The sequence below is a fragment of the Thamnophis sirtalis genome, unplaced genomic scaffold, assembly GCF_051295495.1.
Source record: "Thamnophis sirtalis isolate CommonGarterSnake01/CBP01778 unplaced genomic scaffold, rThaSir2_p1.2 scaffold_12, whole genome shotgun sequence".
Lineage (NCBI taxonomy): Eukaryota > Metazoa > Chordata > Lepidosauria > Squamata > Natricidae > Thamnophis > Thamnophis sirtalis.
In genome coordinates this window covers 54,082,215-54,100,011 of record NW_028261392.1, presented here as the reverse complement: position 1 = coordinate 54,100,011, position 17,797 = coordinate 54,082,215, and the positions used below count along the sequence as shown (strand labels likewise).

Here is a 17,797-nt window from a genome sequence, read left to right as displayed (position 1 = left end):
AAAAAAAATCTAATATATATATATACACACACACACACACACACACACACACACACACACATCTTTCTATAGATATTTGCTTAGACAATTTAAATTTAATACATAACATTAAAAAAAAATTAAGACAGAAGCAAGCTTGGAAATAACTTCACAAAGACTGGAAATATCTGTTGGACACAGACTTATTCTAAGACCACTAGAAATTTGATTATTAATTAAGGACTTCAGTTAAGAGCCCCTGAACATCACTGAATATTATTGAACATATAAAGTAATTTGAAGAGGCATGGATAACCTCCTGGAAAATTTGGCTTTTTGAATTAATGACAGTGGACTAAAAAAGAGATTGACTAAACCCTGATGCAATACAAGACGGAAGTGAGGAGAACCTAAACAGAATGGAGCTTTTTCAAAGCATTGAGAAAATATTTGATCATATGGACCAAAAATTGGGAAATTTAATACAAAGAATAAGGGACAATGATCAGGACAAGGAAGAAAGAATGGAGCTACCAAGAAAGCAGAGAGAAATCAGCAAGAAGATAATGAGATGTTGCCAACACGAATAGTGATTAAAGAACTAAAAAAAGAGGGAAATAATGTTTAAGACTTAAAAAGGGAATGGGAGAAACAGGAAGAGAACTAGGGAAAAGAGAAAGGAGGTGGAATGGATAGTTCTGGAATTAGTGGGAAAGGGCAGAGTTGGGAGGAAAAGTTAGATTGCATAGTCAAATAGAGGGAATAATAGACCAAAGGGACAAATATGGGAGGAAAACTAAAAAGAAAATAAGATCAAAGTTTCGGATGAGGGGTAAGAGACGATGGATAAGGAAAAATAGATTAAAATAATATTTTTATGAATATATTTCAATAATGTGTGTTAATTTATTTATTTATTTATTTATCTGTCTTGTATGCCACCCACTCCCGGAGGACTCCGGGCGGCTCACAAAAGACAAGGGAAAAGGGGGAATGAGACAAAGACAACATATTAAAAACAAAACCAACATTCACAATTTCTGTGGAGGTAGATGCTTCTCAGCTCCCCCCATATCAGAACTATGCAGGTTGGATTATTATTTTAACATTGTGATAGATATCAGGATAATATTTTAATATAAATAGATATGAAGAATTGGAAAAATAGATTTTGAATGACTATACTACTAAATATGTACAAAATATGAACAATGGAAGGTTTGGATTAGGGTTAATTAATATTAACATATTAATATGTTAAGATATACAAAAGAAAGATGGTTCAGAGATGAAGAGTGATAGTAAAAGACATGTATAAATAATGGAAATGAAATGTAATATTTAGGAATAGTAAGACTATGTTTATGTGTACTGAAATGTATGTTACCCACTTACCACACCATTCACACATTGTTATATATATAAAGAATATAAAAAAATAAAAACAAAATAAAAAAAATATTACAAATTCTATACCAGATAGAAAATACTTATGAATTAATTCTTAATAATTTTAATACTTATTCAGTAGTTATCTTACTCCATCTTTTCCAGCTTCAGTGTTGCATTCTGGATTGCCACCTGAAGTTGTTGCTCTCTCTCCATTGCTGTTTTCTTTGAAAAAGAACAACTTAGATTACACGCAATTCAACATATTATAGAAAAATTGCAACTGACTATAAAAAGTGAAATTATACTGGTCAGAGTATATCCTTATTTAATACATTTAAGCCTATTTACTGCCTACAAATCAGGCTATAAAAGCTCCAGGTTTTGTCACACAGTTTGAACTGACAATATTGGCTACAGATACATGAAAGCAAGATATGTCTCCATGATTAACTAAATTAGAGAGGAATGGGGGAGAAATGTTACTATCTCAATAGCAGCAGATCACATCTCAAAAATCTTTTCTTGTTCTTCAGCAGGTCAAAATATTAAGAAGATGAATGTTCTTTAAACCTGAGGAATAGGAGGACTTTCAGAAAAGCGATTCAACTTTTAAAGAATATTTGTAGCTCAGGATTGAAATGAGGGGTCCTTGTTGTTCTTTGAGCTCGGTTGTTTTCTTGCAGACATTTCTTTACCCAAACTAGGTAACATCATCATCAGAGCCGAGGTGGCGCAGTGGTTAGGGTGCAGTACTGCAGGCCACTTCAGCTGACTGTGATCTGCAGTTCAGCGGTTCAAATCTCACCGGCTCAAGGTCGATTCAGCCGTCCATCCTTCCGAGGTGGGTGAAATGAGGACCCAGACTGTGGGGGCAAGTTGCTGACTCAATTTGCTAAAAAATTTGTAAACCGCTTAGAGAGGGCTGAATAGCCCTATTAGGGCTATTCTATACCGCTGAAAGCCCTATTAAGCGGTATAGAAGTCAAATAAATAAATAAATAAAATAAATCATGTCTGCCAGTAGGGAATGGGGTTTGCTCTCATTTTATATTCTAATGGCTTGGCCTGTCACTATTGTTGTGAGTGGTCTTGGTGATTATTTTCTTGGGCATTTACTGTTAGCTTGTTTATCGGTTCCTGGATTTACTGCTTGCTTTTTGATTGTTAGTCTAATGTTAATCTTGGTGTTCTTTGCTCCTCTGGGTTTTGATTCCTGGTGATGAGATGTTTTGGTCTTTTTGTTTCCTTTTTGTCTCATTGATTATCTCTTTTGATTGGTATCTGTATAATTACTCTAAAAAGTGCATTATCATTGCTTGTGTACCTGACACGTTATTCTAGTTATCCAATTTTTCAGTCTTAAGAAAAAACATGTGGTATTACAGGCAAGAAGGGACAGCAGCAGCTGCTTTGCAATGTAACTTTTACTGCTGAGAGAAAAAGGAAAGGAAGTATCCTTTCATCAAAAAGCTACATTAACTTTTTTATTCTCTTATTTGTCTGGAAGATTGCAGAACAAGTTAAACAATAACTCAAGATCATCAAATAAGGTTAATATTAATTAATATTTAAGAAATTCTAAACTTTGGCTTCTTGTCGAGCAGGCTGAATTTGTAGAAATTAGTATACTTTGTTTCTTTTTTAAATACTATTGAAATTTTTAGTTAACATAATAAAAACTAATAGAAAATAAACTAGAAGGAAAAAGTAATTTCATGGGCATTTTATACAATGGTAGCTAAGCTGTTACTAAAGTGGTACAAAAAAAACATAATGACTAACAGATTAACAGCTAGAAAAGTAAAAACGTGAAATTAACTACTCAAAAGATGTAAGACGCTAGAATAACTTTTCCGCAGTACGCTACACTCAATTAGTCAGAATTATCATTTCTGAAGATCTAACAAGGAAAAAAAAAATGAAAATTAATCTTACATGTACACTCTGGATTTCCAAGTAGATTTCGCGCCGTGAGTCACAGAAGAATAGAAAATTAAGAATACCACTCAAAAACCGAGCTGTCCTGTTTCCTTCTACAAAAAGAAAGTTTAAAGACATCTATGGTTTAATAAATTTTTCAAAGAATTAAATTAAGATTTAAACTCCTATCTGTCTGAGAACAAACCACCCAGGAAGAAATGACATATGGCAACTAAGGAATCCATGAAAATGTTGAGTGCTTATTGAACTGTATGCCAGAAATGCACCTTAAATGACTTTAGATGAGTTTTATTGGGTGCTGATTACATCTGAATGCAAGTCTTGTGTATATAAATAAAGGCAAGTACTGTATAATGCTGAGGCTCTTCTTTGGTATTCCTAATGAAACATATAATTGAACTTGCAACCTTTGCAAATCCAATTCAGATTTCCATTTTTATATCTAATTTACCGTATTTTCACCCATATAACCCGCCCACGCAAATAACCCGCACACGCATATAACCCGCGGGTTTTCCGGATCGTGTAAAATATTTCCCGTATACCCCGCCCACGCATATAACCCGCCCACGCATATAACCCGCGACGAGTAAAAGAGAAGGGAAACAGCTGAGATGGGGGGGGAAGAAACGGAGAAAGAAGCCTGCGCAAGCTGGGGAAGAGGAAAGGAACGAAGGAGAAGGAAACAGCTGAGATCGGGGTGGGGGAAGAAACGGAGAAAGAAGCCTGCGCACGCTGGGGAAGAGGAAAGGAACGGAGGAGAAGGAAACAGCTGAGATCGGGGTGGGGGAAGAAACGGAGAAAGAAGCCTGCGCACGCTGGGGAAGAGGAAAGGAACGGAGGAGAAGGAAACAGCTGAGATCGGGGTGGGGGAAGAAACTGAGAAAGAAGCCTGCGCACGCTGGGGAAGAGGAAAGGAACGGAGGAGAAGGAAACAGCTGAGATCGGGGTGGGGGAAGAAACGGAGAAAGAAGCAAGCCTCCGATCGTGTAAGCCTCCGATCGTGTAAAATATTTTCCGTATACCCCGCCCACGCATATAACCCGCAGGGGGGCGCTGTGCATGTAAAAACCGCATATAACCCGCGGGTTATATGGGTGAAAATACGGTAGTACCTTAATACTTTTTAAAGAGGAAGATGGCTTGAATGGCTGTTACACAATTAAGAATCACATTCATTATCAAACAATTGCAAAATACCCAGTTGTTTACAGCAAAGAATCTCATTCTATCTATTTTGGAATTCATTTCTAAAAACAATAGTCCCCAGTTCTGAAATTGAACATGGGTGAAGCTAGGATTCTGAAAGTTTTATACAAATTTAATATTTGTCCTGATATTTTAAACAAATTAGAAGTAGTTTGTCAACTCTTTCACAGTGACTAGCAATCCAGTACAAATCAGCAGTAAACAAAATCAAATGCACTGTTCTCAAATGTGGAAGTAAATTCTTTATTAAATCATGAGTAAACTGTGAACACAGTTGTCATTAATTTAAAGATACAGCCTGAAGAACTTTTCCATAGCCATGTATGATTTGACTAGGGCGGTTCCGGAGCCACATGCTGTACTTCTTCTTAATTATTCCAAATATTAAATGGGTAGAATTGAAGAAGAAAATACAAATGCAGTAAAATAAAACAAATTTGGAACTACTTCTTACTGAAGTGTAACTACTTCTTCCACATAATTGGCATTCCCGTTATAGGAAAAGCTACAGTCCTATAAGTCAGACAGATCATGCAGTCGTGGCAGCATGCTAACCTGATAAATTTCCATATGATTATACTAACCATTGCCTTTGTGAAAATTAATATTGAAATGTAAACTTAATTATAAAAAAGATAAAATAAAATCTAGTGAAATAATTTTGGGTAAATAAAAATATATGACCATTTAAGTAATGAAGCATATACAGTCTGGAAAAAAAAACTAATGCTTACTTGGATGTACAATGTCTGCAAACTGGAAGTCATTGACACGACAGATGGGGAGAAACCGCGCCCTGTCAAAGTTTTTACATATTCTTTAATTAGATTACTTATAATGTTTACTTCAACAATATAATTCATAGTGTAATTGTTTGGTATTATATTACATAGGAAGATAATAAAGGAAACTATAACCTGAGTCTTAAATGTTACAAAATAGTGCTGCAGAGTCCTACTACTGTGTTTCCCTGAAAATAAGATCCTGTCTCTCTCTCTCTCTCTCTCTCTCTCTCTCTCTCTCTCTCTCTCTCTCTCTCACACACACACACACACACACACACACACACACACACACACACGTTGTATTTGTGCTGATAAATAAATAAAGGGAGACTAGTATAGATCTATTTCAAGCTATTTAGCTCTCATCAGCTAGCCATACCCTTCCTGGGATTTGAACCGGGGCTATATTACATATTAGGCAGACTTCTTAGCCATTAGGCCACAGGCTCTGATCCGTTATCAGCCAAGCCAGGGTGAAAGGTATCTATTAGATTTTTACAACCCCCGGTATGCCCAAATATGGGAGGAAGATCACTACTTCCATTCTCTGTCCTTCGGCTCGTCACAAGAGACCATCCAGGCAGAAACCCAATATTTTTACTGTTGCCTTTTTTTGTTTTGCTACATTTGTTGTATTTGTGCTGATAAATAAATAAAGGGAGACTAGTATAGATAAATAAATAAAGGGAGACTACTATACTAGGGTTACTATACTAGGCAGAAATACTACTATACTAGGGTTACTAGGGTTACTATACTAGGCAGAAACCCAATATTTTTACTGTTGCCTTTGTTATATTTGTGTGTGTGTGTGTATATATATATATATATATATATATATATATATATATGTGTGTGTGTGTGTGTGTGTGTGTGTGTGTGTGTGTGTGTGTGTGTGTGTGTTTTTATTTGTGCTGATAAATAAAGGGAGACTAGTATAGATCTATTTCAAGCTATTTAGCTCTCATCAGCTAGCCATACCCTTACTGGGATTTGAACCTGGGCTATATTGCACACTAAGCATACTAGGCAAAGATCTTAGCCATTAGGCCACAGGCTCTTATCCGTTTATCAGCGAAGCCAGGGTGCACATTTTTACTTTAAAACCTAAAGCACTATATAGCCCTAAAATATCATAATTTCACTGAATACAACATGAATTCTAGATACTTACAGAAAATGTATTACCCCAAGAAAAGGACCATCTATTCTACTAACTATTTTAATTGCACAACAACATGCCCCCACGTTCAAATTCATACAAACAAAACTACACCAAAGAAAATCAAATACAAAACATGATTTCAAGATACTTACATATTAACAAATAGATTTCCTATGGGTAGAAATTCTTCAAAAATCTGAGGATATGCTGTTTCAAATGTCATTGGCATCTAATTGGAGATAATCAATAAGGAATAACCAATGAAATATGTACTCTTTTCATTCAGTTCCCTGATAATATAAAATTCATTTTTAGCAAGATATCCATATAAAGTGGGTTATCACAGTCCACATTTTCACATGACTGTGTACACCTATAATAAGCATTAGGACTATACGTTTAATTACAGAACACTGTAATTTTATAATAATCAGCTGCCATACTAATAATGGCAGCTGATTATTATAATCCATCTACAGAAGATGTAGAACTAGAGTGTGATAATTATTCAATTTCTGGTAAATTATGAGACAAATCTTCACCTAGTCAAGAGGAATTAAAATGTCACCATATTGTCTAGATTCTTCATTTATATTTTAACTACATCTATAGATTAATTAGATAATAATATCATTAAGTGGTGAACATTCTACGCTTTGAATATAAATTTTTGACAAACATTATATATAGAAACATTGGCCCCCTTGTTTAAAAAGTTTGAGGACCCCTGACTTAATGTAATATCTGTCTTAAGACAATAACACCTACAATAAATCTGTTAGTCTTTAAAGGCAAAGTAAAACAATATAGGGAATTACTAAGGCTCCACCTCATTCTAGTTTCAATGCATTTACCCCATGACTTAATATATTCTTACCGAGTAAAAATGTTCCACACGTATCCCATAAACACTTTGTAAAACTCTCATGAAAATCATACGCAATATTTCAGGCTAAAAAGAGAAGTACAATTTAACCAAATGAACAATGTATGAATTTTATTTTACTTAGAACTTAATTAATTTGCTTAACGCTACCAGAGTGAAAACTCTGAAAAGTTCAAGATAAGCTCAAAGCAAGAACTTAAAATATGTTAATACATATTAACAGTGCATTTTGACATCATTCCTGGTTACAAAATTAACCCTGTGGGCAAATAAAAATATTACTAAATCTTCTTCAAGCCTAATTGTGCAGCTGATGAAAAAAATACTTAAACTTTTACAGCAAATGTAAATATAAAATTCCACAAAAGTAATTTTAACAGACTGCCCTATGCTTTCACTTAAGAGGCTGAAAATTACTTTACATGTCTAACAAGTCAACTTTAGGCATAGTATGTAGAATATAAGACATAGCTCTGAAAAGACCCAGGTTCAAAGACATCCCTCCATATGACAAACTCATAAGGTGACTTAAGGCCAGGCACTCTTAGTCCCACCTACTTCATCAGATTGTTGTTGTGAGAAGTGCCATTTTAACACCAAAGAAGAAATGAGAATTCTAGTAACACTCAACGTTCTAAGATTCAACTGTTCAGGATAAAAAGGACATATTCTAAATATGTGGTGATTGAGTAATTGCTTTCTATAATTAGAAAATTAATTAGCAAAATTAATTATTTTTAATATTCCTCCTACAGGCAGGTTCCAGGGAGCAGGCTCATTGGGCAAAAGAACAGGAAGGGCAAAATGGTGTTTACCAATGAAGCTTGGTAAAGGAATAGAAATGAACAAGAAAAAACATAACAGTTTTGACCATCAGAGCCAACGAAGAAAAATAACATCATTGGGAAGTCATATGTCACCCTTGTGATTCTTGGAAGGAAAAATCGATGACTCATTAACAGCACTTCATTAATGGAGGATGAAGATTTAGCGCACCAAAAAAGGAGATGATACCAAAAAAAGTGGAGAGGAAGGAATTGGCTATAAGTAGACCAAAAAAAAAGCAAACACAGTACATGGAACTGATGATCAAATGCAAGAGATATAGAATTCTATACCAAAAACTGAGGTTTTGAAGCCTTTGTGGCAAAAACAGGTTTTGAATGTCCACAAGAAAAGACACTTCTACAAAAATGAGATAAAACAGTAGATTCACGAAGAGCAGAGGGAATGACAAAGATAACTGACATTGGATCCAGTAGCCTAAACCTCCCTTTTCATCTCATATAATCATAACTCATATTAAGTTTAATGTCTGGTGGATAGACTACTAACTGATGAATAATGCTGTTCTCTGGCACTGTCAGGGAGACAGGATCTATTAGACTGGTTCACTCCAGGCAACTGATGCACACTTTTGGGCTTCAGAAGGAGCTTGGGATTGTCTCTGAGGCAGTGGTGAAATTCATTTTTTTTTTAAACTAACGGTTCTGTGGGCGTGGCTTGGTGGGCATGGCAGGGGAAGGATACTGCAAAATCTCCATTCCCTCCCCACTCCAGGGGAAGAATATTGCAAAATCTCCATTCCCACCCCACTCTGGGGCCAGCCAGAGCTGGTATTTGCCGGTTCTCCGAACTACTCAAAATTTTCGCTTCCGGTTCTCCAGAACCTGCTGAATTTCACCATTGCTCTGAGGATATGCTGCTCAATCTAACTGAGGCCCAGGACTCCACCTGGAATGAGAGGGTTGCAGAATAACTTGATTGGAGCACACCCAAATGGCCTCCCCTAACTCAGGGATCCTGGATATCTTCCTGATTTATAGAATAGTTGAGGGAGATTAAACAGGTGAAAAGAAGAGATGATGCAGTATGAATCTTACTGAACATGAGTTAGAGCCGTGATGGTGAATCTATAGCAGGAGCCCTTCTTTGGGTACGCGAGCCATCTCCCCAACTCAGCTCCACCGCGCATGCATGCACGCCTCCCGCTGGCCAGTTGATTTTTGGATCTCTGCCGCACATGCACGGGACACATGCAGGAGATGCACGCACATGCACAGGTCACACGTGCAATGTGGGGAGTGCAGCGCTCCTCCCAGGCACCCCATTTTTGCCCCCAAGAGGCTTCAGGAAGGCCTGTCAGGCCCAAAATGGGCCATGGGGGGGGTCACATGCATATGCATGGGGGGAGCACGGGGAGGGTGTCACGCATGCATGCTTTTGGCACGCGATGACGAAAAGGTTATCCATCACTGAGTTGGAGCCTCTATTAAAGGCTATGTTGTGGTGATAATGCAGAAATTATACAACTCAATAGATGTCAAAAGAAATGCTGTTTTTCCTTGTGACAAAAAGGCTTCTGATTCTTTAAATCCACTGACAACTACCCCTTTTGATTGATCCATGTGAAAATAAAGAGAAATACGTGGCATATGGGAATAAGCAGGAAATGAAAGTCTTAATGGAGGTAAATATGATTTAATAATCCCTGAAATTTTTTGTGATCAAATGCAAGACTAGCATGCAAGGACTGAAGGGTACAACAAATAGGTCACATAAGAACGCAGTGGTGCTATATGTGAAATACATGCACACATGTTTAAAGATTCAGGAATCTTAGCACAATGGTTCAATCAAGAGCAGCTGGATAAGAAAGAGCGTGGCACGACAAAACCGCGCTCCACTAAAGCACGCCCGATTAAACCGCGTCGCTGACGTCATCAGCAGGGCGACAACAGCGACCGCGGAGAAAAAAGGGCGCTTTAAATAGCACTTTGAAAGCAAGCCGATTCAAGTTAAGGTAAGGGTTAGGTTTAGGGTTAGGTTAAGGGTTAGGGTTAGGTTAAGGGTTAGGGTTAGGTTAAGGGTTAGGTTTAGGGTTAGGTTTAGGGGGGTTAGGTTTAGGTTTAGGGGTTAATTTTAGCTTTAGCGTTTACAGCGTGCTTTTTTCTCCACGCTGTTGTCACGCTGTGATGACGTCAGCTACGCGGTTTCGTCGAGCGCGCTTTAGTCGAATGCGGTTTTGTGGTGGAACCAAGAAAGAGAAATAAAAATGCTATTATTAGGGGTGGCGGCAGTGAATTATAGAATACTAAACCAATATGATTTGTTAATAAGTACAGATCATTCCCTCTTAAATTAGATTGTACAACATTCTTGTTTAATGATTAATGAGACTGCATTAATATCTCTTAACATATCTGTTGAATCTCAAAAAGTAGTCTTTCTAGTGTTTCGTTTTTCCAGAAGTTTGAAGAAACAAGACCATACGTTTTAGCCAAGAGGGCTAGTGTTTTCCTCATCCTACGCAGCAGGTAATGGCAAGCAACTTCCAAAAAATCTTGCCAATAAAACTTCAGGGATTTGCTCAGGCAGTCGCCAGGAGTCAAAAACTGACTTGAAAACACCCAAAAAAATTAAAGCCAACATGCAATGCATATACTATAGCTTTGAACTCCAATTCTACTGAATATAAAAACTCTTACCTTCACATTTGGAAATAAATCATTTTTTGAAAAAAGTTTAGCTTCATTTCCGCTTAATAAAGAGTTGCGAATATGTACTACAATGTCATTGGCACTGTATCTTGGAAAAGTACAATTATCCATCCTACAAAAAAGTAAAAATATTGTGTAAATATAAATAATGCATAAATAAATCCTTGCTTGTAGCAGTAGTTAGCCAATCTTGCCTGAAAGACAAAAAGGACAAGTACAAAAAATGGAAAGTGGGAGTATCAGTAGATAGCTAAAATCTGCAAAGATGAAGTCAGCATAGGCTCAGAATGAACAAAGACACGTAACAAAAGTCATACATACATACATACATACATATATTTAAAGTTTCTTTCAACATATAAATAACAAGAAAAAAGTCAAGGAAAGTCGATCCACTTAAGAGAAGATGGCAAAGGAGTAACAGAGAGCAGAGAGAAAGCAGGGCTGCTTAACTCATTTTTTGCATCAGTCTTCACACAAAAAGAATCTATAGCCCAACCTACCGAAAACCAAACATAAAAGAAAAATAAAGCAAGAAAATGGTTAAACACCTATAGAATCTTGACAAATATAAATCACCAAGACCTGATGGATTACATTCCAGAGTTCTGAAGGAGCTGGCAGATGTTATCTCAGAACCATTGTGTCCTATCTTTTAAAAATCTTGGAACACTGGGCAATTACCTGAAGATTGGAAACAGCTGGTGTGGTTCCCATCGTCAAAAAATAAAAATAAAACAGACCTAGGAAACTATAGACCAATCAGCCTAACATCAATATCTGGGAAGATACTGGAAATGATAATTAAAAAAAAAAAACAAATCTGTAAACATCTAGAAACAAAGTTATAAGTAAAAGCCAGCATGGGTTTGCTAAAAAACGATCATGCCAAACTAATCTTATTTCATTCTTTGACAAAGTGACTTACTTAGTAAACCAGCAAGGTTCCACCACAAATCCGCGAAGCCCTTATCCGCGGAGACATAAGCGTGAAGACTAATTCGCGCCGTTCTAAGCGCTAAGGAAAAATGCGACCCTACCGCGATGACATAATCGCGGAGGGCAAAATTGCGCATTCCCAAGCACTCAGTACCCTAAACCTAACCCTAAACCTAACCCTAAACTTAACGCTAAACCTAACGCTAAACCTAACGCTAAACCTAACCCTAAACCTAACCCTAAACCTAACCCTAAAACAAATCCCTAAACCTAATCCTAACCCTTACGTTAATTGAAGTCAGCTTTCTGCCGCGGCACCGTTTTAAAGCGCAGCACTGTTGTCGTGGCGGTGATGACGCGCGGTGATGACGTCGATTACATCTTGGCACTAGATCTACAAGAAGGGAAGTAAGCAGTGGGGAACCACAAAGTTTGGTCTTAGGCACAGCACTCTTCAATATCTTCATAAATGACTTAGATGAGGGAATAGAAGGGAAACTCATCAAATTTGCAGATGACACTAAGCTGGCAGGAATAGCCAACACCCCAGAAGACAAGCTCAGAATCCAAAAGGATCTGGACAGACTTGAACAATAGGTCCTATCCAACAAAATTAAATGTAATATGGAGAAAAGCAAAGTTTTACTTTTAGACAGGAAAAACCAAAGGTACAGGTACAGATCAAGTTAACTCTGGCTTGAAAACAGTAACCGTGGAAGGACCTTGGAATCCTAGTGGACAATCACTTAAATATAAGCCAGTAATGTGCAGCAGCAGCCAAAAAAGCTAATTCAATCCTTGGTTGTACAAACAGAAGCACAGATTTAAAATCACGGGAAATATTACTGGTAGTACCACTTTATAAATCCTTAGTAAGGCCACACTTAGAATACTGCATCATGTTTTGGTCACACATTACAACAAAGATGTTGAGACTTTGGAAAAAGTGAATAGAAGAACAACTAAGATATTTAAAGGCCTGGAAACTAAAACATATGAAGAACAGTTGCAGGATTTGGGTTTGGCTAGTCTAGAAGAACCACTAGGGGAGACATCATAGCAATATTTTATTATTTGAGAGGATGCCACAGAGAGAGACAACTTATTTTCCAGAGGGCAGGACAAGAACCAATGGATGGAAACTAATCAAGGAGAGAAGCAACCTAGAATTAAGGAGAAACTTCCTAACAGTGAGAACAATTAACCAGTGGAACAGCTTGCCTCCAGAAACTATGGGTGCTTCATCACTGGACATTTTTAAGAAGAGACACTTGTTTGAAATGGTGTAGGAGCAAGGGTTGGAATAAAAGACCTCCAAGGTCCCTTCCAGACAGATTCTGAGTGATGTATATTGCCTTTGGTCAAAAATAAAGCATAGTTAGGCTTGGTTAATACTTAGGTAAAATATACATCGAATATAAAAGCTATAAGACTGGGAAACTTGGGGGGGGGGGGACTTTTCCTAGCTGTTCAAGGCAGTACAGAATTGTAAAATAATCAGTCCCAGTGCTTTATCTCTGTATGCTACATAACAGCTGCTGATAATCACCAAAAAGTTACTCAGTTAGTAGAAAAGATCCTGAAGTTGCCCCAGCAAGTTCAGATACAATTATTATCCCTTTAGATTGCAAGGCTTTTCTTGGCATCTCAGGGAAACAGTAGTACTGAGGCACAGAGGCTGGTTTTCAAAAACATTAAAGCCTCCTGCAGTTCATAAGCCAGAAAGAAACTAGAGCAGTGATGGTGAACCTTTTCAACACCCGAGTGCCCAAACTGGAATGCATGCCCATGCTGGAGCCCCAGAAACTCGAAGACCAGCTGGCAGGTGGTCATCGGGTTTCCAGGGCACTGGCACACGCGAAGATCAGCTGGCTAGTGCTGGAAACCAGAAGACCAGCTGGCGACGGGACACATGCCATAGGTTTGCCATCACGGAACTAGAAAATCAGTGTGTTGTAGTGGTGAAGCTGGTCTAGAAAGCAGGACTGTGAGCTCCAATCCTCCCTTGGTCATGAGAGTTGGATGGGTGATTTTGGAGTAGTACCTGTCTCAGAGTCAAACTCACCTCACAGAGTTGTTGTTACAGGGGAAATGCTGTAGTAGGCAAGAGTATTAGAGTACATTTGCCCCTTGAATTATATATTAAAAAGTTGAGGGGAAAACCCCACCTTCAAAAGTTTGTTCCTGTGGGGAAGATAGGATGCAGTAGTATTAGAAGTTTGCCACCTTGAGTTGTTTGTAAAAATAATAAAGACGGGATATAAATCAAGTAAATAACAGTTATGGGGTAGGGTTGTCAAAGAAAATGTATATTTTGAATTTACATGAAAGAGCTACGGGATATAATTTAAGTAAATAACAACAGTTACGGGGAAGGGTTGTCGCAAGAAAATGTATATTTTGAATTTACATAAAAGAGCTACGGGATATAAATTAAGTAAATAACAAGTTACGGGGAAGGGTTGTCGAAAGAAAATGTATATTTTGAATTTATATAAAAGAGCTACTTCTTCACTTTCCATTATCCACCAGATGCCCCCCTCCTAACATCTCTTAGAAACCCTACTGCCTCTCCCGATGCCAAACGCTACCACCCCACCCCACCCTACCAGATTCAGGAATTAGAGCCGAGGTGGCGCAGTGGTTAAATGCAGCACTGCAGGCTACTTCAGCTGACTGCAGATCTGCAGTTCAGCTGTTCAAATCTCACCGGCTCAGGGTTGACTCAGCCTTCCATCCTTCCGAGGTGGGTAAAATGAGGACCCGGATTGTTGTTGGGGGCAATATGCTGACTCTGTAAACCGCTTAGAGAGGGCTGAAAGCCCTATGAAGCGGTATATAAGTCTAACTGCTGCTGCTATAATTCTTCTAACCCCCCCACCCTGCAAGCCGGGTGCTCCCAAGCAAGTTTAGGAAAATGCAGCCATCCTCTTCAAAGCACGGAAGCCCATTTGGAAGAGCGAAGGCTGCTCTCTGCCCTTTCCCGCAAGTCACGAACGCCTGGCCCTGCCGGAGTTGCTCTTACATGGAGGCAGCCGTCTTCCTTCCTTCCCCGGAGACAGCTACGCTCACGAAAACGCAGACGACGGTTCGAGCGGAGGGAGGAAACTTTCAACGATCCCCCGTTGCCATCGCAAACGGAATGCGCCGTTCAAATTTGGCGGGAGCTCCACCCCCCTCCTGTACGTAGCATTGCGTCATGGCGGAAAGGCCGGTGTAGTCTTTTCTTGGCTTTCGGCCGTTTCGCTGGTCTGACGAAGCCTTCGTATTGCCGGGGAGTGTGGAGGGAACAGAAAATCTCCTGTCTGCTTCCCCCCCCCCCCCCCGTCTTAATATATACAGTCTGCTTTTCTTGGAGAGCGGAGGAAGGCTGATATAGATGACTTCCCCCCAGCTATATAAAGCAAGAAGGAAATCGGCATAGTAACTCCCTAAAGCAGTGTTTCCCAACCTTGGCAACCTGAAGATGTCCGGACTTCAACTCCCAGAATTCCCCAGCCAGCATTCGGGTGCATTCGCTGGCTGGGGAATTCTGGGAGTTGAAGTCCGGACATCTTCAGGTTGCCAAGGTTGGGAAACACTGCGCCTAAAGGCAATTACGGAGCTTTAAAAATGGAGATCTGGAGATCTGTGATGCTCCCCCCCCCCCTTAATTCCTCCGTGTCTTCACGTCCCAGTGCTGCTTCCTGCTGAGTTAGCAACTTGATGGATCCCAGCTCGGGAGCGAAACGCGAGCTGTGGAGCTGCGCCAGGCAGAATTTGTAAACGGGCTCGTCGAGGACCCTTAGCGAGGAAACCCAGGCCCGCTTGGCCGGCTTTAGCGCTGGGTGGGAAGGCAGAGGAAATCTGCCTCTTAGTGCCTCTCAGCGTTCAGCCCTCAAATACTCCTTTGGGGTGACTTTTTCTGCTTTTGATACATTACGTTTAGCAACAATAAGAAAAAGACTTTTGTAGTATCATTTCTCTTTCCCTCCCTCTCTTTCGCTCCTCCCTCTCTCTATTTCTCTCTCTCTCTTTCCCTCCCTCCCTATCTCTCTCTCTCTGCCTCCCTCTGTTTCTGAGGGGGCTGGAGAAGGAGCCCCAGAACTGGTGCTGGGTGGTGGGAATGACATCCAAAGGCCAAAGAGCCCAGGAGCACTCCCATACTCGGCTGGCAGGGAGGCAGGGCATCCCAACACAGTTAGCTCTCCAGGAAAAGAAACTGGTGGGTTTTTTTTTGTTTTTTTTTTGCTGAGCTGAAACAACCCAGGATCGCATTGTGGCTCTGCATCATAATGGGCTTCAGGAGAAGGACGGGACCCCGTCTCCCCCATTGTGAAGCACGCTAATGAAAAAGTTCAATCAGTTCCAAATGCGTGAGAAGTTGGAATTGATTGAGTGAAAGCTGGGCTGGGGTGACTGCAGGTGTGCCCACATAGAGGGTTCTGTGTGCCATGATGGGCACCCATGCCATAGGCTTGCCATCAGGGCCCTATAACATTCAGAAATGCCTGCATGACGAATGCTGAGATTTTATTCTTAACACATTATAAAGAACATGTAAATAGGACAACATATGCATAAGAGAAACATCATTAAACTTTTAGTAACTATTAGATACATATGTGACACCTCCCCCCCCCAAAATAGCAGATGAGTTTGCGACATCTTGATACTGCTTTACAATCTAATGAGTGCTCTACCTGTGAGATCAGGAACAGAATACAATGCATCAGCAATAATAAGTCACCTGTATAGGTAGTCCTCAAGATATGTCCCTAATGGAGCCTGTTTATTGGGGTCCCAAATCAAAACTGTTGTAAAATGAATCAGACTCATTTTTTAAATATTTCTAACTGTGCTTGTTAAGCAAATCGATCAGGTTGTTACATAAACAAAGATAGGTTTTATTGTTTGCTCTGTATCATTTAAATGGCCTCTGCTATTATTAAGTAAACAAAGAGACCCAAGAGTTTGCAGCATTCCCCAGCTACCACTAACCTATCAACTGTTTGGCAAGGTGAGGCTGCAGAGTCTCCAGGCAAGTGCCTGGACTTAAATTGGGATGGAGGGATGAATTTGCAAGGCTCCCAATTGTTGGAAGGAAAATCCAGCTGGGTCAGTTCCAAATTGGGAGGGAAAAAAAACGCTGGAAACAACATTGAGGCTGGTTGGAAAGAATGGTTTATTGATGAAGCAGAACCACCAGGGTTTGTGGTTCTAGTGCAGCTGACAAAATGGTTGAATGAATAGATGGATCTTTATAGGTTTCTGTGACTTTGAACTTTGGACTGTTCTGGGGGTGGTGCAATGCAGTGGCTTGTGTTCTGAAAGGTTGTTGGGCAATTCCTATTGTGGCTAATGACTTTCCTTCTGTATTGGATCTTGTGGGAGAGGCTGCTTTCTAATCCTACCATTCTGCCAAGAAGTTTAGAAATATCCTGTCTTGAACGCATTACCAAATCTGCATTTCTAAAAACTGGCCTTCCTCAGTTTCGGCTTGGGAGCAGGGAGGCTGGTGCTGGTTTCTGCCTCCCTTAAGATTTTTCCCCATTTCTTCTTTAGGGGAAATATTCTACCCTGCCTTTTTAATATTTCCCAAAATATTTCATTATTCTAGGTGTGGGAGGGGGTTCTCCAGGAGAGAATTGCTGCCACCTGCCCATCAGCTGTTCTACAAGCAATCTACATTAGTACACACTAATCTTCAAAGCAAAAACAAATCAATACAGTACACTAGAATGCAACTGAACTTCACAGTATTGAATCTGTTTTCTGTAGACGCTGGCTAATATTTCTGCAAGCGATTCCAAGGCAAACGCAAATAAGCAAAGTAACCTCCCAAAAAGTTTACCTTTGTAAAGTACTTACAAACTGTAGGAAGTTACACTCACCCCTCTCCTAGGAAAATGAGATATTCTAGGAATTATTAAAAGGACAGAATAATTCCCCTAAAAGGGAGGCAGAAACTCTGCCCCCCCCCCCACCTTTGTCGAAAGGCTATTAAGGCCTGAGCCGGTCT

At 39.4% G+C, this 17,797-nt stretch overlaps 1 protein-coding gene across 4 annotated transcripts in view; it reads right to left on the bottom strand.

The window, feature by feature from the left end:
• The window catches only part of NUF2 (NUF2 component of NDC80 kinetochore complex), a 31,517-nt gene extending 16,367 nt beyond the window's left edge, over nucleotides 1–15,150 (bottom strand). For 2 of the 4 annotated variants that reach the window (XM_087726607.1, XM_087726611.1), the window contains exons 1-7: nucleotides 14,822–15,149; nucleotides 10,846–10,969; nucleotides 7,349–7,423; nucleotides 6,624–6,700; nucleotides 5,256–5,317; nucleotides 3,307–3,404; nucleotides 1,520–1,593 (exon numbers count right to left, since the gene is read on the bottom strand). In XM_087726607.1, the coding sequence (XP_087582733.1) occupies nucleotides 1,520–1,593; nucleotides 3,307–3,404; nucleotides 5,256–5,317; nucleotides 6,624–6,700; nucleotides 7,349–7,423; nucleotides 10,846–10,969; nucleotides 14,822–14,823 (512 nt within the window). In that variant the 5' untranslated portion in view covers nucleotides 14,824–15,149. Of the gene's footprint in view, nucleotides 1–1,519; nucleotides 1,594–3,306; nucleotides 3,405–5,255; nucleotides 5,318–6,623; nucleotides 6,701–7,348; nucleotides 7,424–10,845; nucleotides 10,970–14,821 lie in introns of all 4 variants that reach the window. The other 2 variants (XM_087726609.1, XM_087726608.1) reach the window with 2 other exon arrangements.
• Between the last annotated feature and the right edge of the window lie 2,647 nt (nucleotides 15,151–17,797).